The sequence below is a fragment of the Megalobrama amblycephala genome, linkage group LG20 (genome assembly GCF_018812025.1).
Source record: "Megalobrama amblycephala isolate DHTTF-2021 linkage group LG20, ASM1881202v1, whole genome shotgun sequence".
Taxonomy (NCBI): Eukaryota; Metazoa; Chordata; class Actinopteri; order Cypriniformes; family Xenocyprididae; genus Megalobrama; species Megalobrama amblycephala.
Window position 1 is genome coordinate 34,088,785 of NC_063063.1, and position 24,564 is coordinate 34,113,348.

At 37.7% G+C, this 24,564-nt stretch overlaps 1 protein-coding gene across 22 annotated transcripts in view; it reads right to left on the reverse strand.

The window, feature by feature from the left end:
- The window catches only part of LOC125254972 (calcium-activated potassium channel subunit alpha-1-like), an 87,793-nt gene that overhangs the window by 22,359 nt on the left and 40,870 nt on the right, over positions 1–24,564 (reverse strand). For 5 of the 22 annotated variants that reach the window (XM_048169809.1, XM_048169807.1, XM_048169815.1 and 2 more), the window contains exons 4-21: positions 20,687–20,780; positions 19,873–19,984; positions 16,957–17,032; positions 15,654–15,729; positions 15,334–15,504; positions 12,710–12,801; positions 10,971–11,081; positions 10,786–10,891; positions 9,962–10,044; positions 9,794–9,863; positions 9,127–9,282; positions 8,935–9,044; positions 8,771–8,839; positions 4,911–4,922; positions 2,053–2,139; positions 1,870–1,946; positions 1,446–1,454; positions 607–780 (exon numbers count right to left, since the gene is read on the reverse strand). In XM_048169809.1, the coding sequence (XP_048025766.1) occupies positions 607–780; positions 1,446–1,454; positions 1,870–1,946; positions 2,053–2,139; positions 4,911–4,922; positions 8,771–8,839; positions 8,935–9,044; positions 9,127–9,282; positions 9,794–9,863; positions 9,962–10,044; positions 10,786–10,891; positions 10,971–11,081; positions 12,710–12,801; positions 15,334–15,504; positions 15,654–15,729; positions 16,957–17,032; positions 19,873–19,984; positions 20,687–20,780 (1,685 nt within the window). Of the gene's footprint in view, positions 1–606; positions 781–1,445; positions 1,455–1,869; positions 1,947–2,052; positions 2,140–4,910; positions 4,923–8,770; positions 8,840–8,934; positions 9,045–9,126; positions 9,283–9,793; positions 9,864–9,961; positions 10,045–10,785; positions 10,892–10,970; positions 11,082–12,533; positions 12,626–12,709; positions 12,802–15,333; positions 15,505–15,653; positions 15,730–16,956; positions 17,033–18,183; positions 19,332–19,872; positions 19,985–20,686; positions 20,781–24,564 lie in introns of those variants that run through there. The other 17 variants (XM_048169811.1, XM_048169829.1, XM_048169826.1 and 14 more) reach the window with 8 other exon arrangements.

Here is a 24,564-nt window from a genome sequence, read left to right on the forward strand (position 1 = left end):
ATCCAACTACCACTGGCATACTATTACTATGATTTAAATAAGGTGTTTAGCTGTTCTCCCAGCCTGACCATGTGACACAAAATGCCTCTAAAAAAAAATCAAACCAGACCATCTTGGTCAGGCTGGGACACCAGCTAACTACCTGAGGCTGATGTTACACATCCATCCTCTCATCCTCCTCATATACAAATGATATACATACTGCGTGATTCTCCTATATAACCATTTTCCTGTAAGTGTTAGTAATTCCAATCACCAGTTCTAAATCATTAGCATAAAACACAGCATGAACTAGTACACATAAAGGACATGTTCAGATAATGACCGCTGTATTACTCCAAACGCAAAATAAAATATTAAAATGAAGATTTAATGAATCACAAAACTAAATTACTGAACTGCTTTATTACATTTCACACAAACAGCATGCAGGAGACCAAGTCTACCACACAGATACTGTACATCCATGGGCTTACAGCAGTCTTCACAACATCAGATGCCACTACATGGCACCGCACCAGCCAGATGGCACATACACAGGCAGCGGGCACAGATGACTAACACAGGCACTCGGCACAAGTGCCACCTGGGGAGGCGTTCACTTACAGGAGTGTAAAGTGGTCGTGTTATCATACAGAGACACGGGAGAGAAGGGGTAGCCACGGTGCAGAACCTCCATGTTACTAGCCACACTGTCTGACATGCACGAGCAGCCACGTTCTGCCCCACCGCAAGCTACACAACATGCCAGACGCATTCTCTTGTAGGTGGACTTCTTATCTGGGGTCATGGGGTGGATGAGGGGAAAGGAGGAGGAGAAGCATGTTAATGGATGGGAGCATTATTTCACTAACAGAAGCTGGACATCTGGAAACTACAGCGGGTCAAGAATAGAGCCCTGAGGAACACCGTCAGAAACACATGTTTGTTATCAAGTTATATACAATTCTGCTACAGAGTAAAATCTGTTGTATTTTTCAAAAAAGATGTATGAGCTCAAATGGGTCCAATTCTGTTTTAATTATTTTTTATATTCCTGGAAATATTCTATTTTTGAGATGTTGGTGAACCATGGAAATGCATGGAGGTGAATGTGAAGGAGATATCAGGAGCTCACTGTAACGTGTCCTGCCATGGTATATAAAAAAACAAGTTTTTTTTTACCTCGTAAATTATATAAAATACAAAAAATTATCTTAAAAAAAAAAAAAAAAAAAAAAAAAACACATATTGGGTTATATCTAAACTAAAATATTTATATCTTAATAATCCTCAGAAAAGCCCAAGTACTGTTAGGAGCCTGTTAGAACATTGAAAAGTAAAGCTGTCTCCTGCTGATGATGTGTGGATGACAGTGGGTTGATGGGAGATGTAGTTTTACGTTCACACATGCAGCAGGCTACAGTAGCAATCTGCATTAACAGATGAAGGCAGTCATTACTCACAATACAACACTATCAGAGGGTGAGGGGAATGATCACAGATCCAGGGCAGCGAGAAAAAGGGAAAATGTAAAATGTTACTAAAAAAATGTATTTAAAAATATATCAGGTGGAGGTAAAAGCCAAAAAGGTCAATAATGTGGCCAGACGGTGCAGTGGTTTTGAAAAAGACGACTCCTTGTAAATACACACATGAATTCTTGAGAAAGAATTCTTCTTCTGTTAGGAATCTAAATCACTGTGGGGAAAACTGTGGTAAAGTGCAATGTAAACAAATCAGAGTCGATCTGATTAAATAACTCAAAAAAATACTTTATTATGTAAAATGAAAAGTGATATGAAATACTCTTTACCCTATATATAGAGGGAATATAAGGCAATTATTAATAAATCTTCTCACGATAATCAATAACCTGTGATAACTTACTTCGTTTGCATCCACACTTCTTGATCCGTTTTGGGTCTGTTATGTCATCGTGACAAGCTTTACAGTAGAAAAGTGCCCTGATGGAAAAGACGATCTTACTCAAACCATCCACACAATAAAAGATGTGAATCTATATCTGGATACGTAGAGAACAGCACAACACAAATCCGACAAACTCCTCACCTCTTCACCTCTTTGGCATCACTGGCGATGAAGAAGCCCAGCGTTCCCTCCTGCATCTTCACGTGATTGCCCGGGTTAATCAGAGTGCTGTGAAAAACAAACCACAGAATGTCTTCTGAAAACTGCCCTCCGAATCACAACATTTCTGCACTCATGATGGGAATGCTCATGCCACAACGTCAACGCACATCTAAAAATGAAACATCAAACATTCAGATACAGATCAAAACTGAAGAAAATAATGGACCCAAAAGTGACACTGAATATAAAGAGTTTGTACAGAGATGTCAAAAAAAATCTAATTTTAATGTTAATAAGGCCATGCATTTACTAACATGATTTTTATAACGAAATTAAGCAGGGCTGTGCAATTAATTGTAATTGATTTTCGATTTCGGCTTCCAACGATTATGAAAACATGATAATCGACGTGAAATTATTATTGTGCCGCATTCCGTCCAGCACAGCTTTCCTTCCTAAAAGCCCAAACTTTACATCCAAATCAGCCGAATAAGTGGGTGTTGTAAAACGCAGTCTGACGCTAAACTGCAGGATGTGTTTGATATTAAACAGTGTTATTAAAAGCACATTAAGACGCATAAGCGATGCTGTTCACCAGACGGCACGAATGTAGATAAGCAAATGGGCTTCGGATGCATGCCTAAACGCGTACACACAACAATGTCAAAATGGCTTTTTGGAGAGTATTCACGTAAACACAGTGGGTTGTGTCTTAAACATACACAGTTGAGAAAGAAAACAGTATTCTGGATCTGTGCAGCTCTTAAAGTGACAGTATCCTAACAAACCTGCTGCCGTCTGTCATTAAAGGTCCCGTTTTTCGTGGTTTTTTGAAGCTTTGATTGTGTTTATAGTGTGCAATATAACGTGTTCATGTTTCGCGTGTAAAAAAAACACAGTATTTTTCACATAATTTACTTATCTGTATACCGCTGTTTCCACTGTCATAAAAACGGGCTGATGACTTCCTTGTTCTATGAAGTCCCTCCTTCAGAAATACGTAACGAGTTCTGATTGTGCCAGCGGTTCCTGTGTTGTGATTCGACAGCTCTGAGCGCATCTTGCCCGGAAAGGTCACGCCTCTTACCATAACGTGGAGATGCACGCGCTCAGTGTTATTGTAAACATGTCTTTAATTTTACCCTATCAATTTGAGCCGGAATCAGACCCGGTGATTGGACTGCGGGATGAAAATAACAGCGTTTCGACGACATGGCGACAAACACACTCTACAAACGCAACTCTTGTGTATTCCTGTGGGCGGAGGTTAGTCAAAAAACTGTTTTAGTGACGTCATTAAAGAAGGAAGTAGAGGGATGTAGTCCAAACTGGCCGTTCGATGTAGGCGACTTCTGTTAAATAAAATATCTCGCTTGGCATTGAACTTTGAGCTTTAACATTTTACAGATTTTATTTATACTCTAACAACAACATTACACACTAACTAAAGTTTGAAACATGGGATCACGAAGAACGGGACCTTTAATGATAAACAACAATTGACAAAGGAAAATCGCACAGATCTTGACTGAATAACTTCAGTAGCTTTAATAAGGATTAATCTAAACTTAATGTGTACCGTAATACTATGCAGTGTTATTTTACATTTGATTATTGATTTTTTTGTTGTAGGATATTACTTGATTTGAATACCACTGTTAGTACATCTTCCTGAAAAACACTGTTTACTTAATTTCTATTTTCTTTCTGTTGTATTTATCAACTGTTTACTTGAGGATGTTTTTCTAGTGTTAGTTTTTGCTGAAGTATCGATAATTGTGTACTCATACCGTGAAATGAGACTTTGATTATACTGCCCACCAATAATCATAATTTCAATATTGACCAAAAATAATTGTGATTATGATTTTTGCCATGATCGAGCAGTAAATTGTTGTGATGAAGGTTATTGTTATGTCTGAACTAAAACAAATAAATGGTTTTAAACGTTTCAGGATGATTCTTGCATGCAAACACAAAGTACTTGTTTATTTGGTTAAAAGGCATGCAAGCATGGAATAGTTCACCCAAAAATGAAATTTCTGTCATGTCATTCTTATTTTCTTCCATGCAACACAAAAGGAGATGTTTAGCAGAATGCAGCAGCAGTATAACAGCTCTGTGTAAGAAACAGTTTACTGATTGTTTTCCCCTCTGCTGCCATGCAAAAATCTCAGTGTAACGTTTTTCCAGCTGCTTCACGATCTGTCAGGGATATCACACCTGGACAGTGCCGTGTCTAATGGCACCTTTTCATAAATTACATTGGAGAGACTGAGAACATCCAAATCATGTGGAATACTTTTAGGATGCTTTCGAGGATGCTTTTATTTTGTAATATGTGGAGCGTGACAGTGTCTGTCTCCTTTCACTCTGACTGCATGGAAAAGAACATTGTGCCTAACATCTCCTTTTAGTTTTTCACAGAAGAAAAAAATCAAACAGTTTTGGTAAATAAGTGACGACAGGTTTCATTTTTGCGTGAAATGCCCCTTAAACATTTAGCATGTTTAAATGCATAAGTGTGACACTACAGAAAATAAAAGATTTGTTCACAGTAAAAGCATTAAACACGTTGAGAAGGGCTGTGGCAGATACCGTCACCACTGTGTTTCAGTGCCACATTACAGTTAACACACGACCAGAAGGACAGAAACTGAACGTATCCCTTGAAAATCTACACATATATACTGTACTGTCTCAACTCAAAGTTTTAATCCAGCATGTACAAAATACCCTAAAGCATTCAGGAATGTTTCAGGGAAATATGAAGAGTACATTTTCAAGAGAATTTGGCATGACGTGACCACACCAAACGAAACCTTATAATTTCATACCATTTTCCACCCCTGTGTGAAACAAACACACAAACAAACAGCAGCAAAGTGAGACAAGCCACGAAATGCAGGATAAAGACCAAACCAGAGATGTGTTCTAAACATTTGAGTCAACAATGTGTTAATGTCGCTTTATAGAAACTGCTGTCTAGAGCTGCACGATTCTGGATTAACTGAGACTCACAATTTTTTTGTTTGTCTCAAATAGAGATCACGATTCTGAAGAGACAAACTGAACAAAATAACATGTAATTTACTAGAGGTTCTGATGAAATGTTAATTGCTGCAGTCCATTTAAAATGTTTAAAAAGTAGTCGGGTTGAATGAATGATTCAATGACTCACTCATAAAGACTTCACTTGTTTCATTACTGGATGAATCAGCGTCTTTGAACGAGTCTCTTGAATGAATGATTCAATGACGATCACTTTTTTAACAGCCACTTGTCACCACCTACTGGTGTTACGATGCAATTGTTCAATCGTCATTTGAAGCGGCAAGTTACTTTCTACGGAGCCCCGCACATGACATGCAAGAAAAAAAGTCAATTTGAGTACGTTTTACTATTTCATTCCCTCGGTTTGCTAAATCGTGCGCAAGACTTACTATTTTGTTCCCTCGGTTTGCTAAATCGTGCGCATGACTTACTATTTCGTTCCCTCGGTTTGCTAAATCGTGCGCAAGACTTACTATTTCGTTCCCTCGGTTTGCTAAATCGTGCGCATGACTTACTATTTCGTTCCCTCGGTTTGCTAAATCGTGCGCAAGACTTACTATTTCGTTCCCTCGGTTTGCTAAATCGTGCGCATGACTTACTATTTCGTTCCCTCGGTTTGCTAAATCGTGCGCAAGACTTACTATTTCGTTCCCTCGATTTACTAAATCGTGCACATGACTATTTCGTTCCCTCGGTATGCTAAATCGTGCGCATGACTTACTATTTCGTTCCCTCGGTTTGCTAAATCGTGCGCATGACTTACTATTTCGTTCCCTCGGTTTGCTAAATCGTGCACATGACTATTTCGTTCCCTCGGTATGCTAAATCGTGCGCAAGACTTACTATTTCGTTCCCTCGATTTACTAAATCGTGCACATGACTATTTCGTTCCCTCGGTATGCTAAATCGTGCGCATGACTTACTATTTCGTTCCCTCGGTTTGCTAAATCGTGCGCATGACTTACTATTTCGTTCCCTTGATTTGCTAAATCGTGCGCAAGAATTACTATTTCGTTCCCTCGGTTTGCTAAATCGTGCGCAAGACTTACTATTTCGTTCCCTCGATTTACTAAATCGTGCACATGACTATTTCGTTCCCTCGGTATGCTAAATCGTGCGCATGACTTACTATTTCGTTCCCTCGGTTTGCTAAATTGTGCGCAAGACTTACTATTTCGTTCCCTCGATTTACTAAATCGTGCACATGACTATTTCGTTCCCTCGGTATGCTAAATCGTGCGCATGACTTACTATTTCGTTCCCTCGATTTACTAAATCGTGCACATGACTATTTCGTTCCCTCGGTATGCTAAATCGTGCGCAAGACTTACTATTTCGTTCCCTCGATTTACTAAATCGTGCGCATGACTTACTATTTCGTTCCCTCGGTTTGCTAAATCGTGCGCATGACTTACTATTTCGTTCCCTCGGTTTGCTAAATCGTGCGCAAGACTTACTATTTCGTTCCCTCGATTTACTAAATCGTGCACATGACTATTTCGTTCCCTCGGTTTGCTAAATCGTGCGCAAGACTTACTATTTCGTTCCCTCGATTTACTAAATCGTGCACATGACTATTTCGTTCCCTCGGTATGCTAAATCGTGCGCATGACTTACTATTTCGTTCCCTCGGTTTGCTAAATCGTGCGCATGACTTACTATTTCGTTCCCTTGATTTGCTAAATCGTGCGCAAGAATTACTATTTCGTTCCCTCGGTTTGCTAAATCGTGCGCAAGACTTACTATTTCGTTCCCTCGATTTACTAAATCGTGCACATGACTATTTCGTTCCCTCGGTATGCTAAATCGTGCGCATGACTTACTATTTCGTTCCCTCGGTTTGCTAAATTGTGCGCATGACTTACTATTTCGTTCCCTCGATTTACTAAATCGTGCACGACTATTTCGTTCCCTCGGTATGCTAAATCGTGCGCATGACTTACTATTTCGTTCCCTCGATTTACTAAATCGTGCACATGACTATTTCGTTCCCTCGGTATGCTAAATCGTGCGCAAGACTTACTATTTCGTTCCCTCGATTTACTAAATCGTGCACATGACTATTTCGTTCCCTCGGTTTGCTAAATCGTGCGCATGACTTACTATTTCGTTCCCTCGGTTTGCTAAATCGTGCGCAAGACTTACTATTTCGTTCCCTCGATTTACTAAATCGTGCACATGACTATTTCGTTCCCTCGGTTTGCTAAATCGTGCGCAAGACTTACTATTTCGTTCCCTCGATTTACTAAATCGTGCACATGACTATTTCGTTCCCTCGGTATGCTAAATCGTGCGCATGACTTACTATTTCGTTCCCTCGGTTTGCTAAATCGTGCGCAAGACTTACTATTTCGTTCCCTCGGTTTGCTAAATTGTGCACGACTTACTATTTCGTTCCCTCGATTTACTAAATCGTGCACATGACTATTTCGTTCCCTCGGTTTGCTAAATTGTGCGCATGACTTACTATTTCGTTCCCTTGATTTGCTAAATCGTGCGCAAGAATTACTATTTCGTTCCCTCGATTTACTAAATTGTGCGCAAGAATTACTATTTCGTTCCCTCGATTTGCTAAATCGTGCGCAAGAATTACTATTTCGTTCCCTCGATTTGCTAAATCGTGCGCATGACTTACTATTTCGTTCCCTCGATTTACTAAATTGTGCGCAAGAATTACTATTTCGTTCCCTCGATTTACTAAATTGTGCGCAAGAATTACTATTTCGTTCCCTCAACTTACTAAAATCGTGCGCAAGAATTACTATTTCGTTCCCTCGATTTGCTAAATTGTGCACATGACTTACTATTTCGTTCCCTCGATTTACTAAATCGTGCGCAAGAATTACTATTTCGTTCCCTCGATTTACTAAATTGTGCGCAAGAATTACTATTTTGTTCCCTCGATTTGCTAAATCGTGCGCATGACTTACTATTTCGTTCCCTTGATTTACTAAATCGTGCGCAAGAATTACTATTTCGTTCCCTCGATTTACTAAATCGTGCGCAAGAATTACTATTTTGTTCCCTCGATTTGCTAAATCGTGCGCAAGAATTACTATTTCGTTCCCTCGATTTACTAAATCGTGCGCAAGAATTACTATTTCGTTCCCTCGATTTACTAAATCGTGCGCAAGAATTACTATTTCGTTCCCTCGATTTACTAAATTGTGCGCAAGAATTACTATTTCGTTCCCTCGGTTTGCTAAATCATGCGCAAGAATTACTATTTCGTTCCCTCGGTTTGCTAAATTGTGCACAAGAATTACTATTTCGTTCCCTCGGTTTGCTAAATCGTGTGAACAATTTACTAATTTGTTTCCTCGATTTATAAAACATGTGCCTGATTTAGCCTACAATTTTATTCCTGCATGTCATGTTTGGGGCTCCGTAACTTTCAAATAGTGATTTGCTTTATTTTGATCGCTACTGTAGACATCAGTGTTTATATCCAAACTATAAACTTTTATCCCAGTGCGAACAAAGATCTGAATGTTCCGGTGGGATTTTCTCAAAGGTTTTCACAGGCAAATTGTTGTCATTTAGGAACGAGATTGTGATCTTTTAATGATTAATCGTGCAGCTCTACTGTCAGTGTACTGGATCTTTTAGGACTGTGAAGGTTTTTGATGAAGATCAGACTGACCTGCTCTCTCTCTGGTCTGATTTATACTCGATCGCGATCAGCAGGAGTTTCAGCTTCACATAGCAGAGTCTGCAGAGAAATAAAAGGCAAATGAACAATAAATGACATGCAATGAGGACTGAACATTTGTTTCGTTATTATGAAGCCACACACATCATACTTACTCACAAACCGTGGGGAAGGATAAACCCACGAAGGCACTGGACAGATACTCCGTGTACATTTCATTGGCTACTCCCTCTAGATAATACTTCTGCCATGTGTCTTCTTCAATCTAAGCAGAAGAAAGTTGTGAGTTTGATTCTCAGGTTTAACAGGTGACATGGTTCGCCACAACTGCCCACATGTGGACTGACCTTGATGTAGGATCTCATGGAGAAGAGGTTGGCCAGCATGGTGGACAGACCTTGTGCCAGGCAGCTCTGGGCGATGAAGCCCAACTTCAGCTCAGCGAGGCAGATGGCATCATCACCTTCCTTCCAGTTCCAGCTCGGGATGTTGAGAAGATGAGCCTGGAAAAGACAAGGACAGAAAGTACAGGCGTTAAAGAGGAGCTACTGTGTGTAATGTTGCTGTTTGAGCATGAAACGCCTCCATCTTGAGTTTCTTCACAATATTCCTCATTTAAATAATTCATATGCAGAATAAAGGGGCGGGGCCTGGTTGAGTTAGTTAGTAGTGTGTTGAAACTGGCGGTTATGGTAAGGGGCGGGACATTTCGCAAACACCAATCACAACACACTGCCCCAGCCGACCAATCAGAGCACATTGTGCTTTTCAGAAGGAGGGGCTTCATAGAGACAGGAAGTAAACAGAGTGTTACTGACAGACTGGGAAGAGAGGAGCTGCAACAATGAGGAGAATATGAGGAAAATAGTGAACACAGAAAAAGAAAATGTATAGTGCAAACTATGGATTAAGTCTTTAGAGAGTTTCCTATATATGAGTTTATCTGGGAATTACAATGTGAACCAAAGTGATGTCAAGTGCGATGGAGTATTTGTTTAAAAGAGAAACTCTCACCTTATTGTGGTACTGCAGCATCTGTGTAATAATGCGGATCTTTGGATGGTAGTTTTTAATGGATATCACCCTAGAAAAACACACACCACACTTCAAATCAAGTACCTTCTGAAACCCATCAAAGTTGTTGATTTAAACGTATTATTAATGAGGCTTAAAGTAAGTCACCTCATGATATTGGACGCATCTTCTGCATCAGGATCTGCACAGTATTTATTGGCTAAGATCAGACAGGCATCGGCTGACTCAATCTATGAGAAAACAGATTTAAAACATATTAAAACAAGTGAATAAACTTAAAATAAATGACGAATTGCTGTCTGCAGTGTTGCCATATTTTTGCATGAGCTCAGATGTTTGTGATTACTGCATAAATATTCAAATCAGACGAATTGCTAAGAAATCATACACTATTTTAGACATTCTACTAACTATAAATAACTTTGCAACTACAACTAAAGCCGGGAATTCTGGAACCGGAACGAAAAGCCCAGCGCTTTTGCTTGGAACGAACAAACTCGTTTTTAATTCCTGATTTGAGAATAACAGTCTACATTACTGCTTGATTACAGGCTTAAAAAATAACACTAGAAATGTTGTAATTAACAAAATTATCAGGAAATGGATAATAAAATGCGTCTACTCAGGCGATAACGGAAAAAGAAACCGTGAAAGACAAAGTTCAAGTTAAGTTTTACGTTCATAAATAAAAGCGCCAGTTTTGTCGGCAGGGTTTTTCCTTTTTTTCTGCAAAAATTGCACTGCAAATAATTAGCATCGAGTAATCAGATTAATCGAGTAATCGGATATTTTTTTATTACCACAAAAATATTTGATTGTCAAAATAATTGACCGATTACCAAAATTATTGTTGTAGTTAGTAGACTGTCTAAAGATTACTACTAAATAAAGTGTTACCCAAGTTGTTTAAACCCCCTGATATTTCCATGTTTTGTACGACTATGAAAACCCTGCGTTTGCCAGACTCGTACCTTCACTCGAGCGAGATCATGAGGGTTGAGAACGGATCCCTGGTAAAACTCCACCTGTGTGAAGTGTCTCTTGAATAAGGCTTCCAGCTCAAGATTAGGGGAAATACTGAAAACACACACAACATCATGGTGAGACCAAGACATCAGCACCAGCAGCAGCTCAACTGCTCCATTCAGTTACTTACTTATGGAGAAAAACTATTTCTACATTGACATCATCCCTGTCCTTGTGTAGGAAGTCTTTAAGGAAGTTGGAGACGCTCTCCAGTGTGATGTGACCGCAGACGACGATATGCCTGAGAAATGAGTTGTCATGAGAAAGAGTTCAAGACGTTACAGGAACTACAAGAAAACAAGCGCAGACCATGAGGAACCAGTTTAACAACATTTAGCCTTAAAATCAGACAAAATCATGTGAAATAAAAAAATCACTTCTCAGTCTCTTAAAATGGACTACAAATCTGAATATAATCTGAAGTGATGAAGACGATCTCACCAGCATATCTGGTGTATTTTTCCCCTGAGGAGAAAGTCTGTGCATTTATCATTTATGCATTTAATGCTTTTATCCTCTGAATGCTTATATTGTAAATTTAAACCAAATAGCAATAAATATAGACTAAAACCTAAAAACTCCAGTCTTAATTTCATGGGGAATTTAAAGGATAATCAATTAAAGTGATTAATGATAATCAATTCTCAATTTAAGCAAGTATATATTTTACATATAATCTGTTTTGGATGGCATTAAATTAACAATTGACACACAAACCATTGCACTGTGATTGTACATATACTGTGAAAAATGTGCATAATTGTGACACCTTGTAAAATGGCTTATTTAATTGATTCAATTATTAATTTACCGAAAAAGCAAAATGCAAAGATATTTAATAGAGATTAGGCACATGATGTTGACATTATGCCTTAACTGAGAATATATATATATACACACTACTGTTCAAAAGTGTGGGGTCAGTGAGACTTTTTAATGTTTAAGTCTCTTCTGCTCACCAAGATTGTGTTTATTTGATCAAAATACAGTAAAAATAGTGAAATATTTTTACAATGTAAATCAGCTGTTTTCTAAGTGAATATATAGTAAAGTATAATTTATTCCTGTGATCAAAGCTGAATTTTCAGCATCATTACTCCAGTCTTCAGTGTCACATGATCCTTCAGAAATCATTTGCTGCTCAAGAAACATTTATGATTATTATCAGTGTTGAAACTGCGATAAATTCCATTTTTCAGGATTCTTTGATGAATAGAAAGTTTAAAAGAACAGCATTTACTTGAAACAGAAATCGTTTGCTTCATTATTAATGTCACTTTTGATCAATTTAATGCATCCCTGCTGAATAAAAGTATTATTTTCTTTCCAGAAAACCTTTGAACAGAAGTGCATATAAAGGCGAATCTGTTTGTTTTGAATCTCCAAAGTAAAATTCTGGCTTCAGGAAATACAGCCAAACAGATGACACAAAAAACTGCCCAAGTGTCACAAGTAGCACAGATTAGCAAGCGATGGGCGACTCACAGAACGCGAAAAGCAATGAGATGATTTGTGCCATCTGACCCCAGACCCTCAGTCACTATGTCATAATACTATTTCCTGTGGAGAAGCAGCTCTGACATCACAGGAAGGACAACAGCCACTTCCTCTGAGGTAAGAGTCGGAGCTCCTCCACACGAGAGGCGCGAAACCTTTTCATTAGAGGTTCGTCGGCTTCACTCCTTTGACTTACTTTCTTCCTCGGGTCGAGTTATAACTCCCTCCATATTTCTTCCGATTAAGGATGAGAGCAGCGATTTCAGGCACGTAGCGAGCAAACATTGCCTACATGCATGGGACAGAGAGAGAGACGGGCATGCAGACGGGCAGACTGCACCGAGCCAGCGCAGCCCAGCCCGCGGTACTTACTTTCTCCCATTTACTGCACTATAGGAACCACCATATTTCTTGCGGTTTCCTATTAACTCTATGATTTCAGGAACGTAGCTGGCAAACATGGCCTGGAGGAGGAGACAGGAGACAAAGGACAATAGAAGTCTGCCAATGCTTCTACCTTCAGTAGAAGAGAGTTCTCATATCAGAAATAAGAGCCTTAAAGGGACAGTTCCGCCCAAAATGAGAGTTCGATCATCGTGCACTCGCCCTCGTGTCAGTCCAAAACCATGTGACTTTCTTTGTTCAGTGACAAAAGGTGCATTTATAAAGAGCAATGCCATATAATGAAAATGAATGGAGCTCAAGCTTCAAAATGACACAAAAAAGCAGCCCATAAGACTTGTGATTCATATATTTTAAGTTGTTTCCCAGCTACACTCTAAAAATGCAAAAATGAAACAAATTTACACAGTAAAATACCATTTTCCAATGAAACAATAATATACTGTAAAAACAAGGGATTCTGGGTAATATTATTCGTCATTTTCGAGAAAGTAGACTATAGGCCTCTTTTCTTAAAGTAACAAATATTACCCAGAATGCCTTGTTTTTACAGTATATTATTGTTTCAATGGAGAATGGTATTTTACTGTGTAACAGGGAACAATCTCAGAACGTTCTCTCAAACGTTCTTCCAGTAATGTTAATAGAACGTTCATTCAAAGTTATCTGGTCTTTAATAATGTTCTGAAAACGTTAGCACAGAAACATTATTTATTCGTTCCCCCCCAAAACATTTTAGTTGGACACTTTAAGAGAACATTCAGAGAATATTCAAAAGTAACATTATAATGTTTGAAGATTAATAAAACGCACTGTTCCATTAACGTTCCCATAACCAAGAAAAAACATGTTTAAAACATTTAAAAACTGGACATTTTGAATGTTCAGAATTAGTGTTTCCATAACTTAATTTTTGTTAGCTGGGCTGTCTAAAGAACATGACCCCTTTCACTTTCACTGTATGCCAAGCAGCTCCTCTGAAATGTGCCTTTTGTGCTCCACAGAAGAAGGAAACATCACGAGGGTGAGTAAACGATGACAGTTATCATTTCTGCATGAACTACCCCTTTAAGAGATAAATATTGGAGCTGTCACTTTAAAACTCCAGACAGATTGAATAACAGTGAGATGTCAGAATGCTTGAGTACATGCATTGCCCAGAATTTAGAGGTTGGAAGGTTAAAAGTAAAAGCATTCTGTTTGACAAATATCCCTGTTTTAAGAGATATCGGTGTTGAAAAGAAAAAAGCCACAGATGAGATTCGATCTGCCGTTTTAAGAGGGAAAACAGTGATGCAAAGGAGGAAACCTCTAGAGCCATGTTTAGTCCAAACAAACTCACGCCGGACGGATATGAACACGACCGTCAGATCAAACTAAATTATTCATGTTAAATGTTCATTTTAATATATTTACAAAATAGTATCATTTTATTGATATAAATTATTATATCATTTTACAATGATTACAAATGTACAATTATTTGATAAATGTCAAATATATTTATTTATAATTATTTTTATATAAAGTAAATAATATAAATATATAATATACATAATAGCATTAAAATAATATTTTAAGTTATTTTTATGAAAAAAGACAGTATGTCTTAAAACTTTCAGTTGTGTTCTTCATGGTTTTATTTAGAAAATATAAACGCATTAAAGTACATACTACAGTTAATAGAAGAATTACAGTTTCTATGAAAAATTATTAATATTAAATGACTGTTAATTTGAATATATTTAAATTTTACAAATTATATTTTATATCAAATAAATAATATAAATATATAATATACATATTAATTGTTTGTATAAAAATAACATTTTAATATTAATATTTTATTAAGTTATTTATATGAAAAAAGACAGTATGACAATAAGTTTCAGTTGTGTACTATTAAAATCAATGTTAATTATTAATATTACATTCATATTAATTATTAATTTTAAAGTGTTATTTTAAAATTCATGCTTTGTTGAATTATTTATAGGAAATAATCATTATTGGCAATAAGTTTGTCTTTAAACTTAGTAGCAGTGAATTGTCTTTCAAAACCGGATTATATTTTGTTTGAATTCTTTTTAATCATTTTTTAAACGATCGCTGCACTAATGTGTCCTCGATGTGTTTTTAAACGCAGAAGCCGTGCAAGCTGACATCGTGACGGCGTGTCATATCACATCTCCTCACAGAGTTTGTTGGAGTCTGGGTGGGGTAAATTGGGTCGGGTCTTCTAAAACCGCAGTCAATCTACAAACAGAATCACTTTGTACTCCCTAATGATGGTTCCACTTCTAACATGAATCAACAGAGTTAACAAGAGCAGTTTAAATACACAAACACTAGATAATAAATGCTTAAGAACCAAAAACACGCAATGCAGTACAAGCAGAAACACATGAAGATCTTTCCATCAGGACGAGCAGAAGCTGGGAACGTTCGGATGGGGATCGGAGCAAAATGAAGGGTTTGTTTTCCAGCTCTGGTTGTCAAGGATACAATGATCAAGGACCTGATAATTGGAGGCAGAAATGCAGGCTGCGGGAGAATAATTATGGGATTTCTTCTATTGATTTAGATGGTTTTACCAATCCTCCGAGAATGAAGAAGACCATGAAAAGGCGGCCGAGGGTTGTTTTAGCACAAACATCTCCATAACCCACTGTGGACATGGTGACCATGAGCAGGTACACACACTCCCAGTACGTCAGAGGTTGGGAATTTTGGAAGCTTTCCCAAGGATCCCCTGAGTTTTCCACCTGAAGACATACCGACAGCCGAAACGAGAGGAAGAGGGTTTCAGTTCAACATGAAATCAAAACAACTTCCTCGATACATGTTCCAGGTCTAACTGTGAGCATTATTCTAAACAAGAAAAAGGTCGTAATCTCAATGCTTGATGACTTACCAAATGTATGAATCCCGCCGCCGTCAGCCATGTGCTGATGAAGATTGAGCACAAATTCACCAACTTTATGGAGTTGCTATAAAAACAAATTTCAGAAATACTCTCATTAACTCACAAATGATAATCAACAGTACTATGGTTGTGTCCCAAATGACACACTATACGCTATGTAGTGTGTGAACTTCATGAGGTTATTTTGTCACGAAGCGTCCAACAAGTGTCCAGTATTAAAAGTGCACTTTTTGTGTGTAATTTTCAGTGTGAAGCATAAGTGCATGAATCGGTACACATTATAAGTCATTTTAGGTTTGACCACAGCAATAGCCTGCTAAAATCTTCCTTAAATTACAACACAAACATTTTCAACGAAATATGTCCATAAACTGAAGTTCTTTGTACAATACTGGCCAAATTTAGTGCAAAAATCAATGGGGATGATTTTGGCTCAGTCTGTTCAGTAGATTTGACCTCTGTGTGAACGAACCGCAGCGAGATTATTCAATCTGATGCACAATAAGCTCTCGTGGACATCTGCGCTAAAGCTTTAGATCTAAGCTGCAGGGAGACGGGGACAAAACAATGAAATATATAATAAAAACAATAATTAAAAAATATAATATAATATAATACATTGTGGTAAAATAGTGGTAATTTTCTGTTGAGTTTACGGACACTTCCTTTGAAACACAATGCAGTGAGTGCAGAAATACAGGGAAAACATGAAACATAATTATAAAGACTAAACTGTCCATTTCAGTTTAGCATCTGTGAATGTCACGTTTCGAAAAGAAAACATTTTGAGAAGAAAAGCAAATCTGGAGCAGAATCTGTGAATACACCCTTTAAAAAAGAGGGGTTATTATATCGTTAACTATTAAAAACATTTATGTTCACTGAAATAAAGCTTAAATAAAATCAAAATATAAATATTAGTTGGAAAAACTGAAATTAGAAATGTTGTCTTTGAAATAAACCAAAATATGTTTAAGTTGAAGAACTACAGTTATTAACTGGAAATGAATAAAAATGAACTAAAACTGAAATAAAAATAAATAGCAATATTTTAAAAATGAATAAAATGACAAAAGCACATAACAAAATTACTACAATAACTAAAAAAAAATAATATTAATAATAAAACTAAAATAGCACAAAATATAGATTTCAGCGAGTAAGTAAATGTCCCTAGATGATGATATAATGTCAGATCAGATCAACGTTTTTCATTTATGATGAAGGATAAAGTCAAACACGCAGGTGAAGCGGTTCATTCGTCACATGCTGCAGCTGAAGGGATTCTTACCTTGTTTTTAAGATATTTAAAAACTGTAATATTTCTGAAAACTGGATCAGCCTCAAGGCTCTCAAGAACCTCAATCCTGCATGAAAGAGCAGAAGCATGTTAGAAACATGAAAAACACTGAAACGTCACATCACACATTAAAGATCAGATCGCACCTTTGAACCGTTCATCCATGTTTAACGGTTTCATGAACACAAAAGACTGAACGCAGCTACAGAAAAGCAGAGAGCATCAGAATATCTAAGCGATCAGAGCCGCACTGCTGGACTCGACACATCTGGACTCTCGACTGACAGAGCGACAGACAGTCGGCTCAACATCTGCGGGCAACATTCGTGACGTAAACGCCTAAATTTGGGTTTCAGAAGCTTTAAAGCAACAAACTGAGAGAGAAACACGTGACTTCAGTGAGGTGACCTTGATTATTACCACACACACACACACACACACACACGTATATCCTCACACAACTCTCACGGTTTAGTGTCGTACGGTCCACTGTGATCTCGACAGAGCTACACGACCTTCTCTAGACACACCTGCGGTATGTATATATGCAGTGTACATTTTTTGTAAACATGAAATGTGTGTAGATTACAACAAATGCACAATCACACTGCACAAATACTGCATCCCACAATGCAATGCAATAATTGACCTTCCAGTGTGACCTTGTGTTTTTGACAAAACTCAAGTAAAAGGTTTATTTTATTTAGTTTCCAGTGGAATAACGATTATAATCCCAATGATTAAAAGGATAAAATGATTTTCCAAGTCTTCCAAAAGATAAGCTCATAAGCTACGATTAAACACACATGAGCTAAAAACAAAACACAACACTGATTCTGGAGATCTGGGACAAAACGGGTCAGAGAAATGGAAAATATTAATATTAATAAGTGAAAATTCACGTCGGTATAAAAACTGACTTCAATATTGCCAGATTTTATGAATATTTTTATAAATATCCACTAAAAAGTATTTTCCCCAGTGGAAAAGAGGAATATTTTTTAAAATAAAAGGAAATCTGTCACTGTCGTGATGTTATAAATGTGAAGCTTGAGTTTGTGTCTGAGGAAGTAAATAACATCATCTTAAATTCAATGATATATTGATCATCTGATTATTTCAATTCTAATCTGCTTTATTTGTCTCATGTCTCAAGCATCTGAAGCTGATTATCGCTGCTCCGTGTTCTTCCATCAATCCGCTGGGATCAGCTCTTACCCCAGTAGGAGACGGCGTGGAAGCAGGAGGACAGCGTGTGCTGACAGCTGTGGCTCTCCTCTCTCTCAGCGCCGTGGATCATCTTCACGCGGTAGCCGTTGTGAAAGAGTTCGCCGCAGGACTTCTTGCGTCGGCGCGTGTTCTGCAGCGTCTCCGTGCGCGTGGCCCCGTCAGGGCTCCGGTACACCAACATCTTGGTTGGGATCATGACGCCTGATGAAAATGATCAAAGCTGCAGCGCTGTCATGGCAGGGAAGAAGCTCCGGCTCAATCCGAGGAACTGAACGCTCTGTGAAACGCTCTCAGAAGAAGGGTGGTCTGAACGCACGCAAGCCCACCGGAGAAAACTGCATCCCGGTTGTGATCATGTAGTCATGTAGTGAAAGCTTAGAACAAGCCTTTTTCATCAGGATATTACAGTATAAGCTCCTTTAGCAATCGCCCTGGGACGCCAGACAGAATCCTGTTCATCTGCTGCATCATCATCATCATCATCATCATCATCAATACAGCCTCTCTGACTGACGGCAGTGGAGCACTGATGAACTCTGATCCTATAATCATCAATAATCACTGAAGATGATCTGATACAGTGTAACAGTTTCTTGACTGGCTTTCAGAATGTTTCTGTGCAGTTGCTAAGCAACCGTTCCACACAGAACCAATGACTCTGATGTGTAAAAACAAACAAAAGTTCTTCAATGACTTTTAAACCGTCAGTAAACAGAACGAGACTGTTCTGGACACACACACACACACACACACACACACACACACATGTAGCAACAAAAGGACATTAATTTACTGAAAGCTGAATAATAACTCTAAAGCTGGATGATGTGACCCCGTGACCTCTTGTTCCCTATAGGAGGATTAAGAGCCGCGGACGCTCTGACCGAGACTCTGTTCATGAGGGACGTGAAGCATTAAAGCAGTGTTTCTCTCCTCATACACACACATGCAGGCCTCTCCTCACTTCACAGTATGTGTAGAGTATTTCTGCTCTGGGCCGATATTACCAGCAGAGGGCAGCACTTATACCACATTTATTTGATCAAAAATACAGTAAAAATAGAGAAATATTTTTGCAACTTAAATCAGCTGTTTTCTATGTGAATATATTGTAAAGTATAATTTATTCCTGTGATCAAAGCTGAATTTTCAGCATCATTACTCCAGTCTTCAGTGTCACATGATCCTTCAGGAATCATTCTGATATGATGATTTGATGCTCAAGAAACATTTATGATTATTATCAGTGTTGAAAGCATTGTGATTGCTCATCTGTTAATGAAATGTTTCGTTTAGTTTGTTTTGTTTAGATGCAGTCGCACATGAACTCAAAAGACGTCAAACATGACGCTGTGCTGCAATGCATGAGAAAAACAATCTTTAAACAACAGGAGGATTTCTAGAGAATGTCATCCTAATTCCCAGCATGCCAGAGATGTCAAATCCCAGCGACCTGCGGAATAAGCTGATTTGGCGTAACGGATGGTGATTGTGTGTGTACTGCAGATTCAGATTCAGTAACACATATAATGTCCAGCAGGTGGCGGCAGAGCCCTTCATCTAATCATATCTTCCGCCGGGGTTCAGATTTCTGTCACCCTCTGCATATAATCTGATGAAATCATCGGGTATTAAAGGTAAAGTGGCAGTAATGGGAGAGAGCGTGAAGCGTTTTACCCAGCCAGCTCCGGTTCAGATACACGGACACAAACACGGGCGGAACGGTGAAGAAATCCACCACTGAATTCACCTCCAGCCAGAACCACAGCTTATCATTGGCTGCAATGAACTGTGGGAGAAGAAACGAAAGAAAACATGGATGTTACTCAACAAATGCATGTAAATAAACCAGTGTTGTCATGGTCAACTAAATCTAAAAACATATAAAAATTCAGTAACTGAAATAAATCTTAAATAAAATAGAATATTAGATAGAAAACTTAAACTAACTGAATTAAGTACTACAATTACTAAAACTAAAATAAAACTAATCAAAGCTATATAGGAATATGAAAAAACTCATAAAAATGACAAAAATCACATAAAATTACCAAAAATGTAACTAAAATTAAAATGAAAACAAAATACGTAAATAATAGCCAATTCAAAATATTAATGAACACTAAAATAGTATATAAATAATACTAAAATAACATTGAATGTTAGTAAACAAATGCTGTAAATTAAAAAATTGATAATTGAAATAAAGCTGAAATAAAATAAAATTTTAGAAAAATAACAATAACTAAAAAATAACTAACAATTTAACTGAAATAAATAAGTTTCAGTACAAAAAATGACAAAAACTAATATAAAGAAATAATTATTAAATAATTATTAAAAAAAAGTAATAAAAATGACAAAATCACAAAACAAAAAATTAAGCTAAAATTAAAATGAAAAATATAAAAACAAAAGCTAATTTAAAGTAAAATACATAAATAAAACTAACGGCGTCTGTAAGTGTGTGTACAGTATATAACAATCTTACACGCAGTCCGAAGTACAACAAGAAGAAGACGTTGAAGGCCATGTCGATCTGCAGCGTGAAGTCCTTGTCGAAGTGCTGACAGGATTCGATGGGGCTGTTAAACAGAGAAACATTGACCTCATGAAGATCTGGCATTAATTAACAAAACAGCAGGGATTCATCATTAGTGACACTACATAAACACGGTAAAAGGTTGAATCTCTAACATTTGCATTGAACATTATTTCATTAAAGCATGAGGATCGATCAACACATTTTAGATATTATGATTCTCAGCTCTCGCTTGGACTTTAACAGCAGAAGTCTATTCAGTAATATTATTAATTATTAAAGCATGACTTTAATGTGTGCTATTATGACACATACTGTGGGTCAATATTTCATATCCCCTAAAGGCAACTGTTGCTTCAAATGTTGCTTTAATAACTGTTGGCGAATGTTTTTCATGTGTTTCTGATGGCGGGGAGATTTGCAGGTAGATGAAAACATCATATCTAAAATTGCTTTTGGTTTCTACATGATAATGTTCTGATGAGCAGACGCTCAGAACAGATCGAATCAAAGCCGTTTCACTTGGTAAATTAGATCCCGTGTTTTAGTTCAGTCAGAAGCAAACAAGTGTGTGTGGAAAGAGAGATGAAGAGCAAACAGAAGCAGGTGTTCTGGAAGGATCTGAGCTCAAGAACACACACACACGGAGCGTTTGACTTGTCAAGGATCAGAGCAGTGGGTTTTTCCACTCATTTGCACATCGCATCAATGACATCATGTCACCATGTGGGTCAGTTAACCTGGACTAATCCATCAGAAGCCTAAATTAGGAAAATGAAGAAAAAATAAAGCTATCACTCATCTTGTTATGAGTTTAATATCATGCATGTAATAAAATAGGCTAATATCACTTATGTTACACTATGTTGCTCGCTACACTATTACACATAAAGCAACAATATTACTTTTTCTGTCCAACGAGTTTACTAGATTAGATAATGTAATAGATTTTGTAATAATAATAATGTCATTTTTTGAAACATCTACATTTCTCAGTTTCATTCATGGTGATAACATGAAAAATGTGTCATGGTTTAGTGGAAGATTTTGATCATCTACTGGAAAACAAACACTTTTAAAATTAAAATAGCTTTAATTTTCAACTACAGCCACTAGATGGCAGCAGAGGATTACTCAATGGTTCATATACCTTTCCAGGTTTTTCATTTAGATTTATGTTTAGACATTATAAAATCACTATTATAACATCAATTTAACATTTTAGCATTTTTTTGTATTTAAAGGTGCAGTGTGTAAATTTTAGCGGCATCTAGTGGTGAGGTTGCGAATTGCAATGTAGAGAAGCTACGGTGGCCAACACAGGACAAAGATGTCATCGTCTGAGACAGAAGAGAGTAGCCAGTCAAGCAAATGTGCTCTGTATAGCAGTTTGTCCGTTTAGGGCTACTGTAGAAACATGTCGCCGCAAAATGGTGATTTAACATGTAAAGTGACCCGCGGTGAACGAGACATAAATGGCTCATTCTACGGTTAAAAAAACCCCATAACGGTTCATTATGTAAGGCCTTTATACATCAATTTAACATTTTAGCAACACATTTTTTTTTTTTTCAATATGCTACAGTCAAAGCTGAACAATGTGTTATGCATGTTATATGTTTAGTATATGTGTGTGTTTTCATTTCTTCTCCTTTGTGGATGTGTGAAGGTGTCACTCCGTTTTTGTATGTGTTCTGTGTTGTAGTTTGTTTTTTGATTATTTTGATAATTTATGTAACGAGGAGTGGGTGGCAAAAGAGGGCGCCATACGAGCGAGAAGCGCCACTGGATCAGAGAACTGTAATCATGTCCTCGGGAGTCTGAGCGCGCTCACATCCGTGTCTCTGTGCCCATCATTCAGACAGAGCTGCTAGAGCTAGTGGAATCCACACAGACATGTCACACAATTCACCCGAACATCTGAAGAATCATCCATACTTTGCATTAATGTCATCGTGAAACGTAGATCACGCTAGTCTTTTCTTCCCTATAGTGCCGTATATCCGAGTGAAACGCTTCAGCAACAAGAACAAATGTAGGGCGGGGCTTGATTTTGTCTGTGGGGAATTGATTGGATGGTTGTGGTTTGCTATTGGTGGATCTCATGTGAGTGACAGGTTGCCCCGCCCTCATCATCAGAGAAGAGAAGAGATGCTGCAAGAGGAAGATATTCTGATTCAAGATTACCAGAACATGAATTTAAAACAATAATCATATATCATTAAAAATGAACTCTGCAATATTCCATAAAAAAACAAGAACTATTTTACAACATTTTTCAAGAAAAGCCTTACTGCGATGCATCTGGACATTTTACTTTTTTGGGTCTTTGTTTATTTATTATTATTATTATTATTATTATTATGTATTATTAAGTATGTTTTATATATCAATTCTATTCATGAACATATAGTCAGCATAAATGCAGTACAACTAATACTACCTTGATGTATAAATACTTTATTTAAATAATTTTTTATTATTAGAAGAATAAGATTTTTTTGCATTACATTAATGAGAGCTTTGAGGAGAAAAGTCATGAAAATAAACTGCATAGTTTCAATTCTATTGCATATAAACATATATACTCTCAATGTTCCTTTCTTTATGTTTTGGTGTGGGATTCAGGTTTCAGAGACTGACACAATTACAGGAAGCAGTTCAGAGATCAGAGCGTTTATGACTGTGTTCAGGTGGATCAGGTGTGACTCTAGTGTCAGCGAATGAACGCTCCCGTACAAAGGCTGTGATCATCAAAGGACCTGAGAGAGAACAGCGAGCTGTGAAACTCTCAACCTGAAGACGTTTCAGAACAGCTGCAGGACAGAGAAACGCAACTCTATCCAGCTCTGTTTGCTCGGTTCTGTTCCAGCGGGTCAGAGAGACGCACCCAGCTGAACTGAAACTGAACCCCGGCTGTAATTAAGAGACGTTTAACGTAAGTAATACTTCACAGCAGTCTCGGGTCACATGGAGCTTTACATACAGCAGACCTGAACAACAGTGAGGAGCAGTTCACAGCTCGACTCCATTGGGATCGGTCCACTTTCCTCATTCACACACAGTCATCAGTGATATTCACACGACCTTAACGAACTCCGGACAGTTTGTGTCATTGGGTTTCGCTTCTTGCAGGATCAAAACTGTTTGAGAATTAAGGCCACAGAGAAGCAGAATGACACTCGTCCACATCTGCTGTTCATCTGACAAATAAAATCCCTCTTATTCTAGCGCCGTCCCCCGGCCCTGACCCGATGCCCCGCTCCAGGTTTATAGTGCTCAGGACAATTACACTCCGCTAGCCAGAGCACAAAGTCTCGAATGAAATTGCTAAATCCCCCATGATGCACTAATGAGGAAGAGGATAAGGCTCACTTCCTGTGTTAACAGGTCTGTTTTCAGCAGGACAGCATGTGTGTGTGTTTCTAATGCTGAATAGGACGTGCCGTTCAGATACGGAAGATCGGAAAGATTAAAACACAAAGGATCAGGGCATAACTCACTGATTCTGATATTCCACACTGAAAATGAACATTCCTGCATGTGTTTTATAACGTTCGTTACACAGAGAAAACACAAACTACACAGAGCCGGGATCGATGTAAGTCTATCTGACACAATGTCATTTCATATGTGTATTTAACTGAAGTGATGCAATTAGGTTAATTTGGTTTGCTTATCATTTACACACTCTCATCTCTTTCCAAACCTGTCAACGACACCAAAAGTAATTGGTTCTCGTGTGTCTTGTGTGGCAACACGGCAAGTGGAATAAGATTCCAGAGCTCAGATTTTCAGCAAATAATAATTGTTTATTTGACAATTTA